The following is a 22,525-nucleotide window of genomic DNA, read 5'->3' on the forward strand; positions in this document are numbered from 1 at the left end:
TAACTGGGAAAGCACAAGGCTTGCGCCACAATAGCTCTTTTTCAGATGACTTTGCTCGGAAGTGCATGGAACTGCCACCCAGGTTGTTGCTATTGCAGGAAGACAATAATGAGAAGACGAACAACAACAACAAACTTTTCTCGTCCATCAGTCTTGGATGGTCTTTACTTGGGTAGTGCTAGGTTTCAGTCTTCTTCTTTTAAAATGGTAAAAAGTGAGCATTCATTTCGTGCTGGTGGCTTTTTTCCTGAGAAAATGGTGCCGGAGCGTTGTGATGGTGCTATGGTTGTTAGCAAGAGAGGGGACAATAAGAAAGTTGGGTTTCTTGGTTCTCGTAGGAGAAGCGATGAAAAGATGCGTTCACATAGTATGGAGATAAAGAAGAAGAGTACAGTAGAAAGTTGGTTCACATAGTATGAAAAGATGCGTCAGTATCCAAGTTCATATTGAAGAAACAAGAACAGACCTCTAATGCACAGCAATCTTAGCTATACATTAAAGATATTGCCATTTGAAATCCAAATCAACCTAAAGATGCCCCATAGAATCACTGTTCAATACCGCATCCATGTTTTATACAGCCTAGTTCACTTATTTCAGAAAATGCCATTTTCTATAATTCTATATAATAATCTTATATCAATATCACAAAATAATAAAATACCATAAAGTATAAAAGCACAGTCTGCAATAACTAAAGAATTCAAGAACATAAGTATTTCAATCATTTCAATAAAATAGCCTTGCAACTCATTACGTTAACTAAAGCACCGAATTAAGTAAACTGAGAGACTAACAAATCGAGAATGATGTGATCTTGAATGATAAACCAAAAACTCTATTTAGCTACAAAGAAGAAAAGATCCAAGAAGAAGCTGAGGAATGTACCTTAGGAAGAAATGAGGAAAGGTACCGTGAGCTTCCGCCTCAACCCGAACGTGAGACGAACGGCGCGGCGGACCTCCTTAGTGTAGGAGACAGACTCAATAAGCGAAGCAATTTCCTTCAAATCTATATTACGAAATGAAATTGAATAAATGAAAACAAAGTGAGAGGAGAAAATAAATCGGTGGGTTGAACAAGATCTGATTGTTAGCTTCGGTTAAATTAAAATAAGGTTTTACTTCAAATACCACTCACGTTTAAAAAAATATTCATTTATGTTACTGACGTTTCAATTTTAACACTAACGTTTATATTTAACTGTAATTATGTCTTTAATAAAACGATGACATGACATCTATATTCTATGACGACGATGATATGACTCCCTCATCAAAACGTCATTTTGACATGATCGTTTTGATGCTCAAAAAACTCAAAACGACGTCTAAAAAAATATCTTTAAGGGAATTCAAACCGTAAACCTTTATAATCCAAGACTAAATACCCAACCAAAGTTAACTTAAGAACAAAGTATAACCTTAACAAAACTATTATAAATGTTAAATAACAGTTTGAATTTTTAGTTTTTATGAATACAAACTAATAATCTTCATCTCCTTCCTTTCTTCATCAAGAAAACTCCACCAACGGTTTCAACGAGGGATGAGCAAAATCAAAGAAACAAGATATTGGGAATGCTGGGGTTGCTTCTGTTTCCGGAAGTATATTTTCAAGGCTGGTAATGGGTGTTGTTTGTGACCTTTTGGGACCTGTTACGGTTGCGCATTTCTGATCATGTTATCGGCTCCCACCGTGTTTTGCATGTCGTTTGTTTCAGACGCCGGAGGTTATATCTCTGTTCGGTTTATGATCGGTTTCTCACTTGCTACATTTGTGTCTTGCCAGTACTGGATGAGCACAATGTTTAACAGCAAGATTATTGGGCTTGTCAATGGAACTGCAGCCGGATGGGGTAACATGGGAGGAGGTGCAACTCATCTTTTGATGCCCTTAACTTACGAAATTATTCAACGTGTTGGTGCAACTCCATTCACTGCTTGGAGAATTGCTTTCTTCATTCCTGGATCGCTTCATATCATCATGGGAATCTTGGTCTTAACACTTGGCCAGGACTTGCCCGATGGGAACGAGGGGTGCTGCAGCAAAGGTGGAGACGAGGGGTACTGCAGCAAAGGTGGAGACGAAGCAATCCCAGCATTCCCAATATCTTGTTTCTTTGAATTTGCTCATCCCTCGTTGAAACCGTTGGTGGAGTTTTCTTGATGAAAAAAAGGAGATAAGATTATTAGTTTGTATTCATAAAACTTAAATTCAAACTGTTATTTAACATTTATAATAGTTTTGTTAAGATTAAACAAAGTTTTTAAGTTAGTTTGGTGGTTGGATATTTAATTTTAGATTATAAAGGTTTACGGTTCGAATCCCATAAAAAATATTTTTTTCCATCAACAAAACGACGTCGTTTGGAGTTTTTTAAGCATTAAAACGATCATGCCAAAACGACGTCGTTTTGATGAGAGAGTCATGTAATCGCAATCACGGAACAGAGATGTCATGTCATCGTTCTGTTTATGAATTAACGGTGAAATGACATAATTGCAGTTAAAAATAAATATCAATATTAAAATTGGCAAAATTAAAACGGCAGTGACATAAACGAGCTCACGCTTAAAGGTGAATAGTATTTGAAATAGTTAACCCTTTAAAATAACTAAGTTAAAGAAAAAAAGAAAAACAACAAGAAAGAGAAGAATACAAGAAGAAGAATGTGTTATTATATTAAAACCCCCTAATATTTTTTTCTTAAGAAAAGTCCCTTAGCATATTAGTGAGAAAAATAACCTCAAATTGTCACATAAGCTAACCTCGCGTTTTGTAAAAAGCGAGATTAGATCTCGTATTTTATGAAAGATGAGTTTCATGCATTTATTATTGCTTTTATCTAATATTAAGTGACTATCTAAAAAAGTTAATGGATCTCGCGCTCTATAAAAAGCGAGGTACACTAAACGCATTTTACATGACAAGAGGTAATCCTACGTAGTTAGTTTAAGAATTATTTTTCTAACAAATTTGCTAAGAGGTTGTTCTTCAAAAAATAATTATTAGGGTTTTTAATATAATAATGTCGAAGAAGAAGATGCATGCTTTTTTTTAATTTTTTTTAATTATCACACTACTCTTGACAAACTATAATCGAACGGATTAATAACACAAAGGACTAAAATTATTTTTTAAAACAAGTAATTAAAATCAGTAAGACCAAAAATATAAGGATTCGTCCGTATAATTTATCTTAAAGTAATTTATAATTTATTGTTAGGGTTAATTACACTATTTGTTGTTGAACTTTAGGTAGTGTATCGTTTATACCATTAAACTTTTAATTTTTAATAATGATTTTAAATTTTAGTTTTGATTTCAGTTATGCCAATGGAATGTAACAACACTATGACACGAACAAATCTTTATGTAATTGTAATGACATGGATAAAATGATGTAATTTTTGCACATTAAAAATGATGTCATTTGAAGCATTGAAGTTTAGAAGTGTATCAAATTTGTCTCTAAACTATAAAAATGTTTAGTTTTTGCACTAAATTTTTTTTATCACCACTGCAGTCAATCATCGTTCTTCACCACTCGTGTTTCACAATAAGATGTTTGCATTTCATTTCTCTTTCTTTTTCTAGGATTGGTTTTTCACATAAATCAACTCAAAATTGATGAACATTCATAAGGTTCAACGTGTTAATATTATGAAGATCGTCCGATGAGACTAGTTTTGAGGTATATTGTTAGTTTTCTCGAAATAATGATTCTCACTATTAAGATTTTCGAACAAACATCTTAAACCCCTAAAATCTAAGAAAGACACCAAATCCCTAAAAAATAGATTTTCTATTTTGCTTTATCAATTTTGAATGGATTTCATAAAAATCAAAAGGAAATATGAGTAAAATACAATGTTTTGATATTGATCTTGTCGCAAAAGATGACCGATAAAGTGGTGATTAGCCATCGGCCAAAAAAGTATAGTAGCAAAAAATTACTAGCAAAGTCTATATACTCATAAAGTTCAATGCATAAAATAACGTCGTTTTAAACTGAAACAATTTAGTTTCCTCACTTTCGATCCCCAAACCCGTTAACTTCGGAGTAAGTTTTGACAAAATGAAGGTCAGATTTGGACTTAGGGTGTCGAGACGAAGCGACTCATGAAATTTGAAATTGAATGACCACCAATTACGGTAGTTGACGACAGCCAGCATTTTCGTTCGACCACCTTCTATTTTATTTTATATTTTAAATTATTTTTATATTGAATGATAAAAAGTCAAATTATACAAAAATAATAATAAAATAATTCAGAGGGATCAAAACAGAGCAATTAAAAAACTCAATGAATAAATTAGAAAAATTAAAAGTACAATGAGTGAAATAGGAGAGAGGGTAAAGTTCAATGAAGAATTGTGTAATTTACCCTTATCATTTTATAGCATATCATATACATTTAATTTTTCTTAATAAAATTAATAGTATTTTTAGTGTTTTCAAAATATATATTTAATTAATTTTTTTGTTTTATATTTAGTTTTATGAATATTTAAATATTTTAAAATTTAAAATTTATGATAATTTTAAAAAATTAAATAGTCTGTGAACTTTTTAAAAATATTAATTTGGCCCTCGAATAAGATTAAAAAATCAATTTAGTTCATATGTCATGTCATTTATCACGTCATCAGCCATCATAGACTGATATATCAACGTCGTGAATTATCACATCAACACCATTAATTGCCATGTAAGCATTGTAATAATCAACAACGGAAAACGTTGGTCAAAGTGTCACATTGGGTTTGTTTTATGAGTTAGAGGACCACATTGGGTGAAAAAAATAATTCAATGACCACATTGATTTTTTTTCAAAAGTATAGAGACCTCAAATGCATTTTTACCAAAATCAAATTACTTATCTATTTTTAAAAAAAAATTAAATAATTCGATTCAATTAACTAATTATACGTTCTTGTTACAAGTTTACTTTGTTACTTACTTTTTTATATATTTGCTATTCCTGGGTAAATTTATTTCTCAAGTTTTTATATAAAAAAAAATAAAAATCGATCAAGCTTATGGTATGGTTATTAATATTCAGTGCAAAAAATTGAAAGAGAATTTAAATTTTATAATTAATTTAATGGTTTCATTGAAATAATGTTCAAAGTGTTATCAATAAATATTTAATTTTTTAATAATTTATCCTTTTATAATTCTAATAATTTTAAATTTATAACTTTTACTGAACTTTTTAATTTTTTATAATAATCTTATTTTTAATATTGTAATAATATTTTAAATTTTTAATTATATATTAAAACTTAACTAAAACATAAACTTTTTAATTAAGATCAATTATACTATCAAATTCAACAAAATAAATTAATTAAGTTCATTTTTCATATCATCATTTATATGTAAACTGCTGCATAAGTTCATTTTTCACATCATCATTTATAGGTGGACTACTACCTTCACGTTATAAACCATCACATTATCACCATATCAATATCAAGATCATCATGGATCAAAAAGAGAAATTAATAAAATAAAATAAATTTAAAATTAAAATTAATGCAATTGAAAAATAAAGACAAAATTACTAGCTAAAGAAACAAAGTCACTCTAAGGTTAAAAAAAACTTTGCTTGTTAATTATTACCATTGGTTATATTGTTTTTTGGCTTTTCCATATTTTTTTTCCTCGAAAGAATATATACCATCTTCCTTTTGTTTTTTATTTATTTATTTAATTTTACAACTTCACAATTTTCTTTGGGTAAATTGTACGAATGATCTTTATATTTTCGATTTGATATATTTTGGTCATCTGTTAAAAAATAATTTTAATCCCTTACGTTATCGATCCATTTGATTTTAATACCTCAGTTGTTAACCCCTTAACATAAATATTACGTGATAATAAAAAAATTTAAAATACTTCTCTTCTTCCCCTTCTATATAGAAGCACTTTGCCCATATTCTGATGGGATAACCCTAACCGTGCCTGGTGCTTTAGGAAAACTTCGCCCATATTCCGATGGCCTAACCCTAACCGTGCCTGGTGCTTTGTTGGCTTCGGTGCTCTCTCTAAAACTTCAACTCACCTTAATTTAAATTCTACATGAAACTCATTCCTATAAGGGTGGGACTTGGGTAGTTTCTCTTGATAATGCACAACATAGTTTAAATATTTGAACCATTGTGGACCTTGTCTAATGTGATTCGGACAAACAATGCTTACATTTTCCCTGGATTTGGTTTGGGATTCATAATGGCTGGTTCAATTCATGTACGTGATGACGTGCTTTAGGTAGCCTGTAAGCGTATTAATAAAACCCCTCAAACTAAGCATTTTGTCATGCAAATGGTGAACAGGGCGTTTGGTTCATAGAATGCAACATTACCTTCGGGAATAAGATTATCGGAATATTACATTACCTTACACATTACCAGGAATGTTACATTATTATATTTAGTTTGTTTGACAAGAATGTATGATTACAGTGTTTGGTTAAAGGAATAAAAGATTACTAAAATATATATTTATAAATTGTCCTTATGATATTTTTTTAACAAGTTGAATTCCAAATATTTAAATGAAAATATTTATATAAAAATTCATAGAAAATATATTATTGTATTATTTTCAATTTATATATTTTTATTAAATTTAAATTCATAAAATTTATATAATTTTTTTATAATATTTAAAAGATAAATAGGCATATTAAAAGAGTAAATATACCATATATTCTTTTAAACTTAATTAATATTTAAAAAGTTATGATAATTTGTGAAAATAAATTTTTGAAATAAATTTGTGAAAACAAAAGATTATAGCTTTTAAAATAAAAGTATAGATATTTTTGAAACAAATCTTTTATTTCAAGGGCATTTTAGTCTAAGTTGAAGGTAAACAAAAATACCTAAGAAAAACATAGGAATATCATTCCCAGTAAAAAGAGGAAATTTTTTACTGTTGGAAATATTTATTACTCCCTATTGAGAATATTTCCCATCCAAACGTGGAAATTTGTGGGAATTTAAATCTGGAAAAAAAAATTCCCACCAAGAATATTGAATTTCATGATCCAATCACCCCCTAAAAGCATTCTTTACCCCCCTAAAAGCGTACCAAAGCATTCTTACACGTCACGTTGATTTTTTTATTTGTCATGTAACACTTATGTTAAGGGTTTAATAAGAGTTAAACGGCTAAAACCGAACAGATCGATAATATAAGAGATCACAATCATTTTTTGAAACAGTGACCAAAATTAGTCAGACTGAAAACATAAGGGACCATTCATATAGTTTACCCATTTCTTTCCTTTTCACCCTACTTAAGTTCTAATAATGTAAAAGAACTGCAGAAATTTATAAATTAGAACTTCTAAGTTTCTAGTTATCCAAACAAACTAAAAGTACAATAGAAGAGTTTCAAAAGTCAAAACAAAGATGAAAGAGTGCTTACCATTATTCAAACTACAAGGATCTTTATCAACACAATAAGAGCCACACCCCCATCACGTTACCCTAAAATTCCCAGAAAACTTGAAATTTCCTTCATCTTTTCCCTTGATGCCTTGCATCTCCTACTCTTGACAAATGTTGGTCTGACCCGGTTACTCCCTGCCCCTCTTGGAGCCACTCTTTCGGGACCTTGTATTTCCTCGTTTGCCGATGGAACTGCCTCCGGAACTGACTCGGGCAGTGTCGGCAGGGTGAAGAGGCATATGATGCCCAGGAAACAAAGCAGGGAACCCAACAGCAGGGATTCTACAAAAGCAGGCAACGATAAAACTGTTCAACAGGCTTAAAAGAATAAGCCACCATAATTGCAACAACGTCCTAATAAGTAAAAATGAATACAAAACGCATTGAGTTCTCCGAGTTCAGTGTAGATTATTAAGCCGTTAATCTTTACTGGATAAGAAGCATAATAAGCAGCAAAACAGCCCTCCTTTTGAAATCTATACTTCACTGATAAGCTTATGCAAGTTTCAAACAAACATAAAGCTAAAATCAAACCCTAACCCAAATGCTAAACCCTACTCGAGCTAACAATCGCAAGATTGAATATTTGCCAACCCAATCAAGATTTTGTTCTAGTAAAATAAAAATAGAAAAACAAACTTTGCAAAGGTCATAAACAAGTATCAGTTCGCTAAGCAGCTCCGACTTACCTTTTTCTGAAATACCTGTCTAATGCATATCCAAACATAGAGAAATGCGACCTTTCGAATTCATGAAAGTTTCATGAAAAAGATGAGATTACGCTTATCAAACACAAATCACATTAGAAGTAAAACCCAAGTCCAGTAATATAGACCATTAATGAAGACAAGCAGTCCAGTAATATACACCTGTATGCACACTTCATATAGGACATTCAAACCGGAGTCCAAGTAATACAATCCATTTGTGAAGAGTGATGACAGGGCACTTTCTTCCCGTTGTAATATCAAACAGGAGAAGATGAAATTAAGGAGAGATGGTATAAGAATCTTATCATACCCAACAAGAGCACAGCAGACTCCTGCTTGGCTGAGGACGCATCAAATGTGCCACCCTTATGCAAAGTAAGACGAAGAGCTTGATTCTCAGCAATGAAGCACTGAAGCATACGGCTCAGTCTCCTACATTCCCCTTCCAAATACCTACTCTTCATCTCAAGATCCTTGACATAAATCTTCTTCCTCTCCCTGGATCTCAATGCTGCATCTCTGTTTCTCAACTGCCTAAACAACCACATTCAGATCAATCAATTGAACTAAAACTATTTCCGTATCTTAAAATTTGGGTTTAAAAACAACTCAGTTCACAAACGACTTGGGTTTGACTCAAACAAAAATGAGCTTGCTGAGCTGGGCTCAAGCTATCAAACAAATCAAATTTGAGCCAAAATAGTGTTGAAAATCTCAATTTGAACTTGAGGATGGGAACCAAGTTCACAGTTTACTAGGTAAAAAAGCTTAATCAAAAGAGTTCGATTGTAATCACTTCAAGTTTGAGCTACCATGCAAGTTGAATTGAAATATCTCAATACTTGGCTCGTGCAAGCTTGGATCCTAATCAAACTTTTTTGTTTTAAATCTTTATTTTACTTTAATTAGTCTAGAAAAGTATCAATTTAAAATTTAACTCAAGTTTGAAATTAAATAGTTGAGTTTGAAGCCACCAATGAAAATGAAGCATATGTTCCTGAACAAATCAATGTTTATTTCAAATCGAACTCATGCTATAGAAGTAATATTCAATCGAGTTAAACTAGGGTTTCTCAAGTGAGTGAGGTGTAAGACATGCAACTAATAAATATGAAAGACAATACATTTTTCGTGAATAATATAGACAAGGATGATAAATCGGGAATATCAATTAATACCTCCTCTGCTTCTTAACAACGGGATCATCTTTATCGAAGTCGAAGTGGATCTGGTTTTGTTTGTGGAAATCAGCACCATCGAGGGCCACACCGCCGCCGTCACTTGGAGGTGAATCAACTAGTAAATCCGCCAAGAAATCGTCAACGGGGACAGGTTGAGTCTGAAACCTATCGTCAAAATGATCATCCTCCATCAAGACCTTCTCGATCTCCCCGACCCATAAAGACACTGCCGGTTCCTGATCGAGACTTTCGGTCGAAAAAGGTTGAGAAGGCGGTTCCGCTACCGGATCCGGTTCATTCTGTAAGATATCTCCGATATCGGGTAAGTCAGACTCTAGTAAGAGGGCATCCCAATTGATTTCCTCCATGAAAACCCAAAGTTCGTGAAAGGGAAGTTGAAATTGAAAAGGATCTACAGGGGAAGAAAAAGAGAGTTCATGTTAAAGATCGGAAAAAAAGTGACAGACCATGGAATTGAAGCCATCAACAGAGAAAACAAAATTATATTAAACTCCGTTTACTTGGAGACGAAGACTGCGATTTAGCTGAATTATTTATAAGAAAAAATAAATAAAATGTAATAATATATGGATCGGGCCATGTTTGTATGTTGTACCCAGACAACCCTGTTTCACCGCCTCCTGGCCTTACTGCGAACCAAGTTTGAATAATATATTATTAAATTTAGCCACGTAAATAAAAGAAAATAATTTATAAAAAATGTTTATTTATTAAATTTCATTTAACTATTTTTTATTTTTAAATAATAAATAATTTAGATATAAATTCATGAAGTAGATTTTCATTTATTATATAGTAATTTTTAATTCTTTATTTAATTATATAAATATAAATTTAATTTTTTGAATAGTAAATATGGATCTAATTAATCCAAACATTACGATTAAAACAGCATTTCTGTGAACCCTAAAATTGTTAAAAGCAGATTGTTAAGAACACGACGTCGTTTGGTAAAGCGCGCTTGATTATCCTTCCAAGCCATACGTATGAGCCTCGCTTCTTTCCCTTTTTTCCTAAACGCCGGCCAAGAAAGAACCATTTACCTTGTAAGCATTTTATCTTCTTTATTTTTAACAAAATTTAAATTGGTTACTTTGCTTCAATATTGTCGGAACCGTCTTTCAGTTTAGGCCCCGAAATTAGACTTCGACTTAGAAAGTGGATTGGAGTCGCCACCGATCATTTATTTTAAAACAAATGGGTTGATCGGATACCTTTTTCTTACCTGATCTGCATAGCGCCAGAGATATGTCGGATTCGGGAGTCGGTTACAGTCAAAGAAGGGTTAGCACCCTTGAACTGTCCTTTCGGTACTACGTAATTTCCAGTTGTCTTAAATCAAGAAAATTATAAGCTTAAATTAAAAGGTAAAAATATGATCTGAATTACTTACCTCTGATTGGATGAACGAAAACCCTTAAAAAGACTTAAATATTAAATTTGGAATGAGAAGCCGAATTCGATTAAGATATAAAATGCTAATAAACAAAAAGATGAAAATGATAATAAAATAAATAGCATAAGTAAAACAAATAAAATGAAAAAAAATAAATTAACAGAAAATAAAATGAAAAAATAAATAAAGGAAAAAAATATAAGAACATAGAGCCAACAAAAAATAAATAAATAAAAAAGAGTAAAAACAAAGACAAAATGAAAATGAAACGTACACAAAAGTAAAAAATAATAAAAAATATAAAGAATATATATATATATATATATATATATATAAGTTATCATAATTAATAAAATATGTAAAAGCAATAGTTAAGAAAAATAATAGGGATATAAAATATTATGTAAAAATAAATAAATATATATATATGATGTGAGGAGAAAAAAATAAAAGCAAAGAAAGAAAATTAGAAAGAAAATAAATAAAGGGTGCCCACTATTTAATGCATCGGGAAAAAACAAGGGTCAAAAGAGGATACATGGAGGGGCCTAAGAATAAAAAGAAAAGGTTAGAAAAATTAGGTAATATATATATATAATATAATATTTAATAAAATAATTAAAAAGCTATAAAAATATATACATATACACAAGCATTAGGAAAACAAAATACAAATAAATAAATAATATATATATATAAATTAAGATATAAAAAATAAAAATAATAGTAAAAATAAATAAATAAATAAACCAAAAATAACTGAATATAGTAAATAAAATAGAAAAATATAATTAAATATATAAATAATAATACTAGATATAGATATAGATATACATGTATAATAAAATACGGAAAAAATTTATAATAATAATAAAATAAAAATAAAATATAATAATTACATATAAAAGATTACATTAAAGAAAATAGTGAATTGGGTGGCCAAATTAAAAGAAAATAAAAAGTAGTGGCCAAATTGAGATAAATTTGCTGTTGAAATAAGCCTTTAAAAACCTAGGAGGACCAAAAGGGTGATTTACCCTCTTTTATTAGAAAACACGCGGGTCATACGCTGGCTTGGGTCAGGTCGTAATAGCTCCACGGGTCTACTATATAACTCAAAAACATGTTTTAAAATTTCCATCCTCTTCACTTTATTAGACGCCCCCCTTTTGCTTAAAAAAAAGCTCTCGCCTGTCCTTCAGAAATGAAGAACATGCCCCAAAATCCAGATTCCGGCCACCCTGCGCCGCCTCGCCGGCAAATCCAAAAAAATAAATTTACTTTTTCGAATGCTATCGATATCCTCATTTCAAAAATACGTTTTGTTTCTTTAACAAATGCAGCCTAATGGGTAGATCTAAGTTCGAACATCTCGACCCCTACCCCCTGTTCATCAGCGAAAATTCATTTTTCTTCTTGTTTTTCAAATCAAAACAACGAAACAAAACCAACAAAAGCCACATGTAGATCGAACAACACGCGAGGAAGAAAAAAAGAGGTACCTTTTATTTCGAATGAACTTTCGAAATTTACAGATTTTTGCTCTTAATTTTCCTTGTAGTTTCTCTAGTATTTTTGGTGTAATCTCTGCTTGTATTCGTATCAACTCGTGAAAAATACAATGGGGATTACATCTTATTTATAGTCTAGAAAATACTATTTTTAGATTACAGTTTGAGTCCTATTTGAACTAAATTTCTTCCATTTGTTGCTTGGTTGCCCATTTCTCGGGTGGTTGGTTGGAGTCCCACACGTCCACAATCGTGGCTTGTTGTCGAGAAGCACGGGGGAGAGGCGTGCGAGCTTGGGAGTGACTTGCGGCAGAGGGGAAGACTTGTTGGAAACCCTAGCATTCTGCAGGTCCTAAATCTTGGACTGGGTCACGTGCAGTTGGTCTTTGTGCTGTTGGGCTTATTATCAGGCCTGAAAATAGAAAATGTAAATGAATGTAAATATAATATGAATAAAGAATTATATAATATAGTTTATAATACTATACAATATAACATCGAACAAAATTAAGTGTCTTCAGCTGCCCCTCTTTGCTCATTATCGTGTAACAAAAATAGAGCAAAGATTTAAAAGACACGAATTTCATCCATATCGAATACCCTCTGTCGTAGAGTTGAAATCCGATACTAAAACTGGTTTGTCAATTTAAATCACGAAATGACTCCATTGTCGTGAGGTTTAGTTGAAACTGGAAATTTTGAGCATGAGATCCTTCGTTGTGAAGTTGAAATCGTAGCTCATGGATCTTCTTCTAGCTCAAGATACTTCATCGTGAAGGTGAAACTTGTCCTGAAGACTTCGGTATTGTTGTGTCACATATTACTCCTTCGTCATGAAGTTGGGTCAATCTGTTGGTGAAGTTGGAATTGTACATGGCCCTTTCGTCGTGAAGTTGAGCATGGGAATTGGATATCATTCGCCGTGAAGTTGAAATGCAATGCAAGTTGTGTTGTTTCGAGGCCAATATCCTTCGTTGTGAAGTTGAAAATGACTCTGAAACTGTAAAGTTTATTGGCAGACACTCCTTCTTCGAGTTGAATATCCTTCGTCATGAAGTTGAAATCCAATCTAGAGATGGATGTTGTTTGTGTGTATGATTCCCTTCGTCGTGAAGTTGAAACCGCGGTTGGCCCCTTCGTCGTGAAGTTGAGCCTGGTAATTGGATATCCTTCATCGTGAAATTAAAATCCAATGTAAGTTATACTGCTCCGAGTCAAATATCCTCATCCGTGAAGTTGAAATTGGTTCTGGCCCTGGGAAATTGTTTGTTGACAGTCAGCCGCACCTTCGCTGTGAAGTTGAGCTTGTACTGTATCGAGTCTAATATCCTTCGTTGTGAAGTAAAAATTGACTCTGAATGAAACTGACAGTCAGCCGCTCCTTCGTTGTGAAGTTGAGCTTGTGTTGTCTTGAGTCCAATATCCTTCATCGTGAAGTTGAAATTGGCTCTGAAATTGGAAAATTGTTTGTTGACAATCAGCTGCCCCTTCATCGTGAAGTTGAGCTTGTGTTGTCTTGGGTCCAATATGCTTCGTTGTGAAGTTGAAATTGGCTATGAAATTGGGAAATTGTTTGTTGACAGTCAGCCGCCCATTCGTCGTGAAGTTGAGCTTGTGTTGTCTGGGGTCCAATATCTTTCGTCGTGAAGTTGAAATTGGCTCTGAAATTAGGAAGCCCCTTCGTCGTGAAGTTGAGCCCCGAATGGCACGATATCCTCCGTCGTGGAGTTGAAATCGTGGATGTGTGGGTGCGATATCCTCCGTCGTGGAGTTGAAATTGCAGATGGCTCCTTCGTCGTGAAGTTGAGCCTTGACTTGAATATCCTTCGCCGTGAAGTTGAAATCCAAGTATTGTATGTTGCGGGTGGACACGATTCCCTTCGCCGTGAAGTTGAAACCGTGGATGACCCCTTTATTGTGAAGTTTGTCTTCGAGCTAGATATCATTCGTAGTGAAGTTGAAATCTACTCTCGAGCAAATTATGTCGCTTCGAGTTCAATATCCTTCGCTGCGAAGTTGAAATTGACTCTAGCTGAAACCTAAAAAAGTTATGCATATATGTGATGCCATTAATGCAATGCTCTTAGGTATGCCTAAAATGCATATGCAACATATGTTATATTGGGGCTCTAGGGAGAAATCTCAATCTCCGGTTGCATGTCGTGTTGACTCTTGATTCTGGAATCTGTAAGTTTTGATCCCTGATCTTGTATTCTTCAAATGTTCAAATCTGGTGTGCACATTCTATTCGTTTCTTGATTTGGGAAATGCTTCTCGACCATCTCAAGTATGTGCATGAGCCTTGGTCGGCTTTCGGATACCTGTACTTTTCAATGAATCTTTGTACAGTAATATGCGAATCTTTTGCATAAGTAGATAAAATCATTGAGTTTGAGTTCAATTCAAGATGCTCGAAAGGAATTAGAGAAAAAGATTGTCTTTATTCATAAGGGAGAAAAAGAACAAATAATACATGACAAATATTTTGGAAAATGAATACATGATGAAGTATGAGATCTCGATAATGTGGGCACTTGAAAAGCCGTCAGGTGACTTTGAACACAGCCTTTGCCAAAGGATCTTTGAAAATGCGACAACGTTCTGGAGAGTGCAACATTTCTCTGACTTGTTGAGTTTGTAAGAGATTCAGATGCCGGGATGCTTCCACTGTCTGGATTTATTAAACTGATATCCAAATCGCCCTTTCGGGTTTTCAACTTGGACCCATCCTTAGTTACAAGACGCCCTTTGCGGGTTTTCATCTTGAACCCACCTTATTTTTCTTTTCTTTTGTTCTTTTTCTCTTTTTTCTCTTTTTCTTTTTCTTTTTTCAATTTAGGGAGTCCTTTCAGGTTTTCACCCTAAATGTTTTTCTCTTTTTTCTTTTTCTCTTTTTTCTTTTTTCAACTTAGGACGCCCTTTCGAGTTTTCATTCTAAGCGAAGTATTTTTTGACTGCATCCGAGTTGATGGGATGTGGCAGTTCAGGTCCGTCCATTTCAGTCAGGACAAGGGCTCCTCCGGAGAAGGCCTTTTCACGACATAAGGCCCTTCCCAATTTGGCGTCCATTTTCCTCGAAAATCTTTCTGGACTCTCCAAATTCTTTTTAGTACTAGATCTCCTTCGCGAAATATTCTCGGGCGCACCTTTTTGTCATGTGCTCAGATCATTCGTTTCTGATAGATTTAACTATGATGAATGGCTTTCAGTCTCTTTTCATCTATCAGGTTAAGCTGATCATATCTGGATTGTATCCATTCTGTATCATCCAGTTTGACCTCTGTCAAGACCCGGAGTGACGGAATCTCTACTTCAATGGGTAGCACTAGTTCCATTCCATAATCTAGTGAAAATGGAGTTGCCCCAGTCGAGGTTCGTACCGAGGTTCGATAAGCGAACAAAGCAAAATGCAGCTTCTCATGCCAGTCTTTGTAAGTTTCAATCGTTTTCTTCACTATCTTCTTAATGTTTTTGTTTGTTGCTTCTACTGCTCCGTTCATCTTTGATCTGTAAGTAGTGGAATTGTGATGTTTTATGTTGAACAGTTCACAAGCAGCATTCATCATTTTGTTGTTCAAGTTTGTAGCATTATCGGTGATGATCCTTTCAGGTAGACCATACCGACATATGATTTCATTTTTCAGGAACTTGCAAATAGTGGACTGAGTGACACTGGCATATGATGCAGCCTCTACCCATTTCGTGAAATAGTCAATCGCTACGAGAATGAAACGGTGACTATTCGAAGCCTTGGGATGGATTTGCCAGATAACGTCCATGCCCCACACAGAGAAAGGCCAGGGCGACGTCATTATATGAAGTGGATGAGGTGGAACATTGATTTTATCTCCATAAATCTGACATTTATGACATCTTCTAGCATAGTTGATGCAATCACTTTCGAGTGTGGACCAAAAGTATATGCATCTCATTATTTTTCTTGACATCATATGTACATTTGCATGTGCTCCACAAACTCCATCATGTACTTCTTTCACTATCATTTTTTCCTCTTCAGCATCGACGCACCTTAGCAGGACTTGGTTATGGCTCTTCTTGTATAAGACCTCTCCGTCAAGGACATATCCAGCTGCCATCCTTCTAAGGGTTCTCTTATCGGTTTCGGTGGCTTCTTATGGATAACTCCGATGCTTAATATACTGCATAATGTCGTAGTACCAAGGCATATGACTGCATGTTAATTGACATCATTTCAGACTCCCCGCCAGCCTTAAATGCGGCTGCCAAGGTAGCTAAAGCGCCAGCCATTTGATTTTTTTCCCTAGGCACTTAGTGGAAAGTGACTTTATCGAATTCTTCAAGCAGATCCAGTATTAGCCTCTGGTATTCCATCAGCTTTGTATCCTTGGTTTCCTATTCTCTGCGAAGCTGATAGATTACTAACGCTGAATCTTCGTATATCCGCAAGGTCTTTATGCTTTGCCCCAGTACAGCTCAGATTCCCAAGACACATGCTTCATACTCTGCCATGTTATTGGTGCAATCAAAGTTTAGTCTACTGGTAAATGGGTAGTGATTCCATTCTGGAGAGATCAGGATTACCCCGATGCCATGTCCTAATGCATTTGATGCACCATCGAAATGCATTCTCCAGGAACTTTCCGTTGAAGTATTTGCTTCTTCTAAGGATATAACCATCAATTCTTCTTCTGGGAAGTCAAAGTCCAAAGACTCGTAATTCTCATCGGTTCTACTTGCCAATAACTCCGATATGGCATTTCCTTTGATTATTTTTTGGCTCACGTACTCAATGTCAAATTCAGATAAGAGTATCTGCCATCGGGTTAATCTTCCAGATAGAGCAGGTACACCCATCATGTACTTCAGGGGATCTAACTTGGAAATCAACCAAGTAGTGTGGTATATCATATACTGTTGGAGTCTTTTTGTGGTCCAGACTAAAGCACAGCAAACCTTCTCGATATGAGGATATCTGACCTTGCAGTCGGTGAACTTCTTGCTTAAATAGTAAATGGCTCTTTCCTTATTTTCGGATTCATCATGTTGACCTAGGACACATCCCATGGAGTTATCGAATATGGAGAGATACAAGAATAAAGGTTTGCCCGGGATAGGGGACATCAGGACAGGAGAGTGAGACAAATACTCATTTACTTTCTCGAATGCAATCTGACATTTTTCATCCCACGCTCCAACGTTATTCTTTCGGAGAAGGCGGAAGATTGGATCACACTTGTCGGTTAACTGAGATATGAATCGTGCTATATAATTCAATCTACCTAGAAAACCTCAAACCTCCTTTTATATTCGTAGAGGAGGCAGATTTTGGATAGCCTTGACTTTATCGGGATCGACTTCGATGCCTTTTTTGCTGACCATGAAGCCTAATAGTTTCACGGATATTACCCCGAATGTGCACTTACTAGGGTTCAATCTCAGTTGGAACTTTCTCAATCTCTGGAAGAGCTTCCTTTTAGTTCTCAACATGTTCATTCTCAGTTTGTGCCTTGACAATCATGTCGTCGACATAAACTTCGATCTCTTTGAGTATCATATTACGGAACAGGGTCACCATAGCTCTCTGATATGTTGCCCCAGCATTCTTTAGTCCGAAGGGCATCACCTTGTAGCAGAAGGTTCCCCATATTGTGACGAACGTGGTTTTCTCCATGTCTTCATGATGCATCTTGATCTGGTTATATCCCAAAAATACATCCATGAATGAAAAGAAAGCATTCCCGACTGTATTGTCTACCAAAGTGTCAATGTAAGGCAGAGGAAAATTGTCTTTAGGGCTCGCCTTGTTAAGGTCCCGGTAATCGACGCACATACGAACCTTCCCGTCTTTCTTCAGAACTGGCACTATATTGGCCACCCAATCTGGATACTTAGCCACTTGAAGAAAACCGGCATCAAATTGCTTCTGGACTTCTTCTTTAATTTTAAGAAGCATCTCAGGTCGCATCCTTCCCAGTTTCTGTTGCACGGGTTTGCACTCTGGCTTAATTGGCAGCTTATAAACTACCATATCTGTGTCTAGTCCCGGCATGTCTTGGTATGACCAGGAGAACACATCTCTATACTCCTGAAGTAAGACTATCAGGTTTTGTCTTGCTTCAGCCGAGAGAGTTATGTCAATTTTAACCTCCTTTCTATCATCTTCAGTGCCCAGATTCAAGATTTCGATTGCCTCCTCATGTGGTAGTATTTTCTTCTCTTCTCTTTCTACCATTCTCAACAATTCAAAAGGCAAGTTACACTCCTCTTCAGTGTCGCATTCATCAAATTCCCCGAGACAAATGGTCGATTCAAAATCCACTTTCAGATCAAGATCATCAATCCCTATATTATCGTTATCTAGGGTCTCGAAGGAACACAGAAGATATGTGTGTGTGAGGAAATATCCCACACGAAATAGTCAAGAATCAAATTCGAAAGAAAATGGAAATGTAGTGCTGAAATAAAGAAAATAGACAATGAATCCCAAAAAAGAAATGAAAGAAAATTTGTTTGCCATGGACATAGGGAAAAAATGCATCTTTTATTGAACGTAAACAAAATGTTTATTCACCCTTACAAAAGATCACCTATTGTCCTGGGAATAGGCAAATAGGGATAGTTCGAATATTACTCTGAAAGACTCTTGTAAACCACATGTAGTTCTTCCACCGACCAACTGCTAGGCACGAACCCAGGTGGCAGAGGGCATATCCCGGATCTATCATTGTCAATATCTTCTGTGGTCACGACATTAATGTTCAGATCTGCCAGAGCCATTTCTAACTCGGATGTGGTGGTTTTAAACACATAACCACCTGACTTAAATGTGCGGTAAAAAGGCGAGAATGCCATGGGTTCCCGTTGAAGTTCACCTCCAGTTAACCTGGCTAGTCTTATTTCTCGGTTCTTTTGGACTTCCTTCCTCTTTTCATGGTAACTGGGCTGAAGACCAAGCCCAAACTGATCTAACTTCAAAATAGGAAGGACTGGATTGATCCTTACTTGTAATAATTTCCCAAACCCTATTCTGATCTTGGCACCTCATCCCAAAGTCTACATGATCTCCATTCTGGTGCACTTGGAAAGTCGGGATTTAGGGATTTTTCTTCATTCTTCCACGAACGTGTCATTCACAAACTCTAGGGAGCAGAAGGAGCATTCCACCACTTCCTCATCTACTTTGATATACGGGGCCTCCGTGATAACACTTGCCACGATATCTTCCTCAGCATGGATAATTACTAAGGCCCCGTCAATAACAAATTTAAATTTTTGGTGCAGTGTGGAGGGTATTACACCTGCTTGATGAATCCATTGCCTTCCCAATAGACAGCTATAGGATGGAATGATATCTATCAAAAGGAACTCAACATCATAGTTGGCTAGTCCGATGGTCAACGGTACCTTGATTTTACCAATTACCTCTCTTTTGGTCCCGTCAAATGCTCGGACCACGTTTTAACAGGCTTTCATATGAGAGGTATCTATTGGAAGCCTCTTCAATGTCACCAAAGACATCATGTTCAGGGCCGAGCCGTTATCGATCAACACACTCGGTAAGGCATGTCCCTTACAATAGGTAGTGATGTGTGACACCTTAGTTCAGCCTCTTCCTCCAGATGGAATCTCATTATCTAAAAACGAGATGAAATTATCAGCTTGAATATTGTTCACCAGTCGATCCATCTTGCTGACTGGTATGTCTTGTGGCATGAACGTTTGATTAAGGACTTTCAACAGTGCTTCTAGGTGTGCCTCTGAGTTTAAAAATAGTGATAGCATTGAAGTACGCGTAGGTAAACAGTGGAGCTGTTCTATAATGTTGTACTCACTGTGCTTCAGGATCTTGAGGAACTCTTTAGCTTTTACCTCCTTTATAGGTTCATTGACAACTAGCACATCTTCTTTGAATGGCTCAAATGGTCTTTGCCCCACTTAGCTATCACATCCTTTGGAAGTGGCACTTGCCGATTGTCCTTGTATTGAAAAGGCCGAAGTGTTGTGATCACCACCTTGGCTGATGTTGTTACTGTCATATTTTCCTTAGGGGTAATTATCAAAGGACTACCCCTACTAAATCTTCTGTCTGATGATTCTCCGGTAGCGCAAACCTCTACTTCTAAAGAATCTTGAATTTCCTCATAAAACTCCAGTTCTTTCCGGTCCATCATGAGTTAGACTATCGATCTGAATTCTGGGCACTCTTGTACATTATGCCCCTCTTCGTTGTGGTAACAATAATGGTTACCATCTTTAATCCTTATTTCACGTGAATGGGGTGTAAGAAGCCCCGCCTTTACCATTTGGCTCCATACCCAAGCCAAAGGAGCTTTAACTTTTGAAACACAAATTTTAATTCTCCTGTCGTTCTCGATGGTGATTGCATTAATTCCTGCCTCTGGATGATTAGGCAAGGGGTTCTGGGTGACGTTCGGTGCTCCGGAGTTGAAATGGATCCAATTCTTGTTCTGCATTCATTGTACAAGCCTCTTGAATGCAAGACAATTTTCAATTGAATGCCCCTGCACATCTCCATGATATTCACAATGGGCGTTTTCGTCATATCACTTCGGATATGGGGTCTTTATCGGATCTATTGGGTAGGGTGATACTGTGTGAGTGTCGAAGAGTTATTAATACAACTCTTTATAGGTCATGGGAATACGATCGAACTGCTCCCTTTCCCTTTCTCTCATTGGTTCTCTCTGAGTTTGGTTAGAAGTACCGGATGATACAACTGCAGTTGTATTTGAAATTGAGACCGTAACACCTTTAATGGTGTTGTATGTGTTGACATTGTTGATCTCTCGCTCTTTTTTTTTCATGGGAGGCTTTTTACTGGAGTCACCTCCCTTAATATTTCCTTGTTTTATAGCCAGTTCAACCATCTCCCTGGCCATGACTAAATCTGAGAAACTTCCCGATGTGATTGCTACCAAGTGCCCGAAGTAAAGTGCCTTCAGGGTCTGTACAAACAGTTTTCTAGTTTCCTTTTCATCCAAGGGTGGATGAACTTGCACAGATAAATCCCTTCATCTCTGTGAGTACTGTCGGAAACTCTCGTTATGCTTCTTCTCCAGGCTCTGCAGCATAACTCAGTCTGATCTCATATCATTGATATGATTGTACTGCTCTAAGAAAGACTTGGCTAAGTCTTTCCATATCTTGATATGAGTTCAGCTAAGCTGGTTGTACCATCGGATAGCTGAACCGGACAGGCTCTCCTGAAAGCAATGGATCAGGAGTTGGTCATTTCCCCCGTATCCTGTCATCTTCCGACAGAACATAGTGATATGGGTTGAAGGGCAGCTATTCCCGTCGAACTTTTCGAACTCCGGGATCTTAAACTTTGGCGAAAGCACCAAATCTGGGACTAGGCTCAGCTCCATTGCGTCCACTCCATAATAATCATGGTCTCCTTGGACCATCTTCATCTGATCTTCGAGCATCCTGATCTTATCTTCCATCTTCTTTGCCTTATCCTCCTCGTCAAAATCCGGGATAAGGCAGTCGTCCGGATGACTGTCAGGATTTGCCGCAGAAGTCTGTAAATTTGTTACAGATACAGCTTTCCCTTTGGCGGCAGATGAGTCACCTTGCAGTCTGGGTAAGATCCCGAATGAGACAACCACTTTTGGGGTCGGAGAAATGGTTACCCCCTCAGAAGCACCTGCTCCAGGTGCACTTGCTTGTGGTTGTAAACCAGAAAACTTAGCCACGATTTGGTCAACTAAGGATTCCTGGCTTTTCTTGATGAACTCCATGGTACTTTGACTGTTCTAAGCCATTTTGTCCTCCAATTCCTTCTGCAGTCTTGCCATGTTCTCTTCGATCTTCTCCATTCTGGCCTCCATTTGTCTCTTTTTTGCTCGAGTATTGTGTGGGTGATGCGTATCTAATGCTTGCGATGGTAAGCTTGGTGTCTGAGACATATTCTGTTAGTTAATACGAATGTAAAAACATGGAAAATACAAAATAAAAAACAACATGAAATATAATATGCAAAATATACAATGCATGATGTATGCAATTTGGAGGCATTGATCCAGAAAAGTGTCCATTATTATAAATAATCCTTATTCAGACAAAAATGTTTTATCTTTTAAGAGAAATAAAAACAAATTAAAGGTACATTCGGACTAAATCCTCTAGACCCCTAACAATTTCTAGTAGGTTGACAAGTCTTCTGCCTACATCTGTCACTGGTTGAATGCCTTGTCGAACCACTCCTGCTTCTCTTGCCAGGCCGTGAAG

At 35.7% G+C, this 22,525-nt stretch overlaps 1 protein-coding gene and 1 pseudogene across 1 annotated transcript; one reads left to right on the forward strand and one right to left on the reverse strand.

Annotated features, from left to right (window-relative positions):
- Positions 1-204: 204 nt before the first annotated feature.
- Positions 205-2,169, forward strand: LOC120118828 (annotated as a pseudogene).
- A 5,251-nt stretch (positions 2,170-7,420) lies between these two features.
- LOC120118451 (bZIP transcription factor 60-like) lies at positions 7,421-9,875 on the reverse strand. Its single transcript, XM_039138477.1, has 3 exons — positions 9,359-9,875; positions 8,491-8,714; positions 7,421-7,752 (listed from the first exon to the last, which is right to left on the reverse strand). Exons 1-3 carry the CDS (start codon positions 9,727-9,729, stop codon positions 7,505-7,507), a joined length of 843 nt encoding a protein of 280 aa, XP_038994408.1. The 5' UTR covers positions 9,730-9,875; the 3' UTR covers positions 7,421-7,504.
- Between the last annotated feature and the right edge of the window lie 12,650 nt (positions 9,876-22,525).

Source organism: Hibiscus syriacus, unplaced genomic scaffold (assembly GCF_006381635.1).
Source record: "Hibiscus syriacus cultivar Baekdansim isolate YM2019G1 unplaced genomic scaffold, ASM638163v2 tig00110328_pilon, whole genome shotgun sequence".
Taxonomy (NCBI): domain Eukaryota; kingdom Viridiplantae; phylum Streptophyta; class Magnoliopsida; order Malvales; family Malvaceae; genus Hibiscus; species Hibiscus syriacus.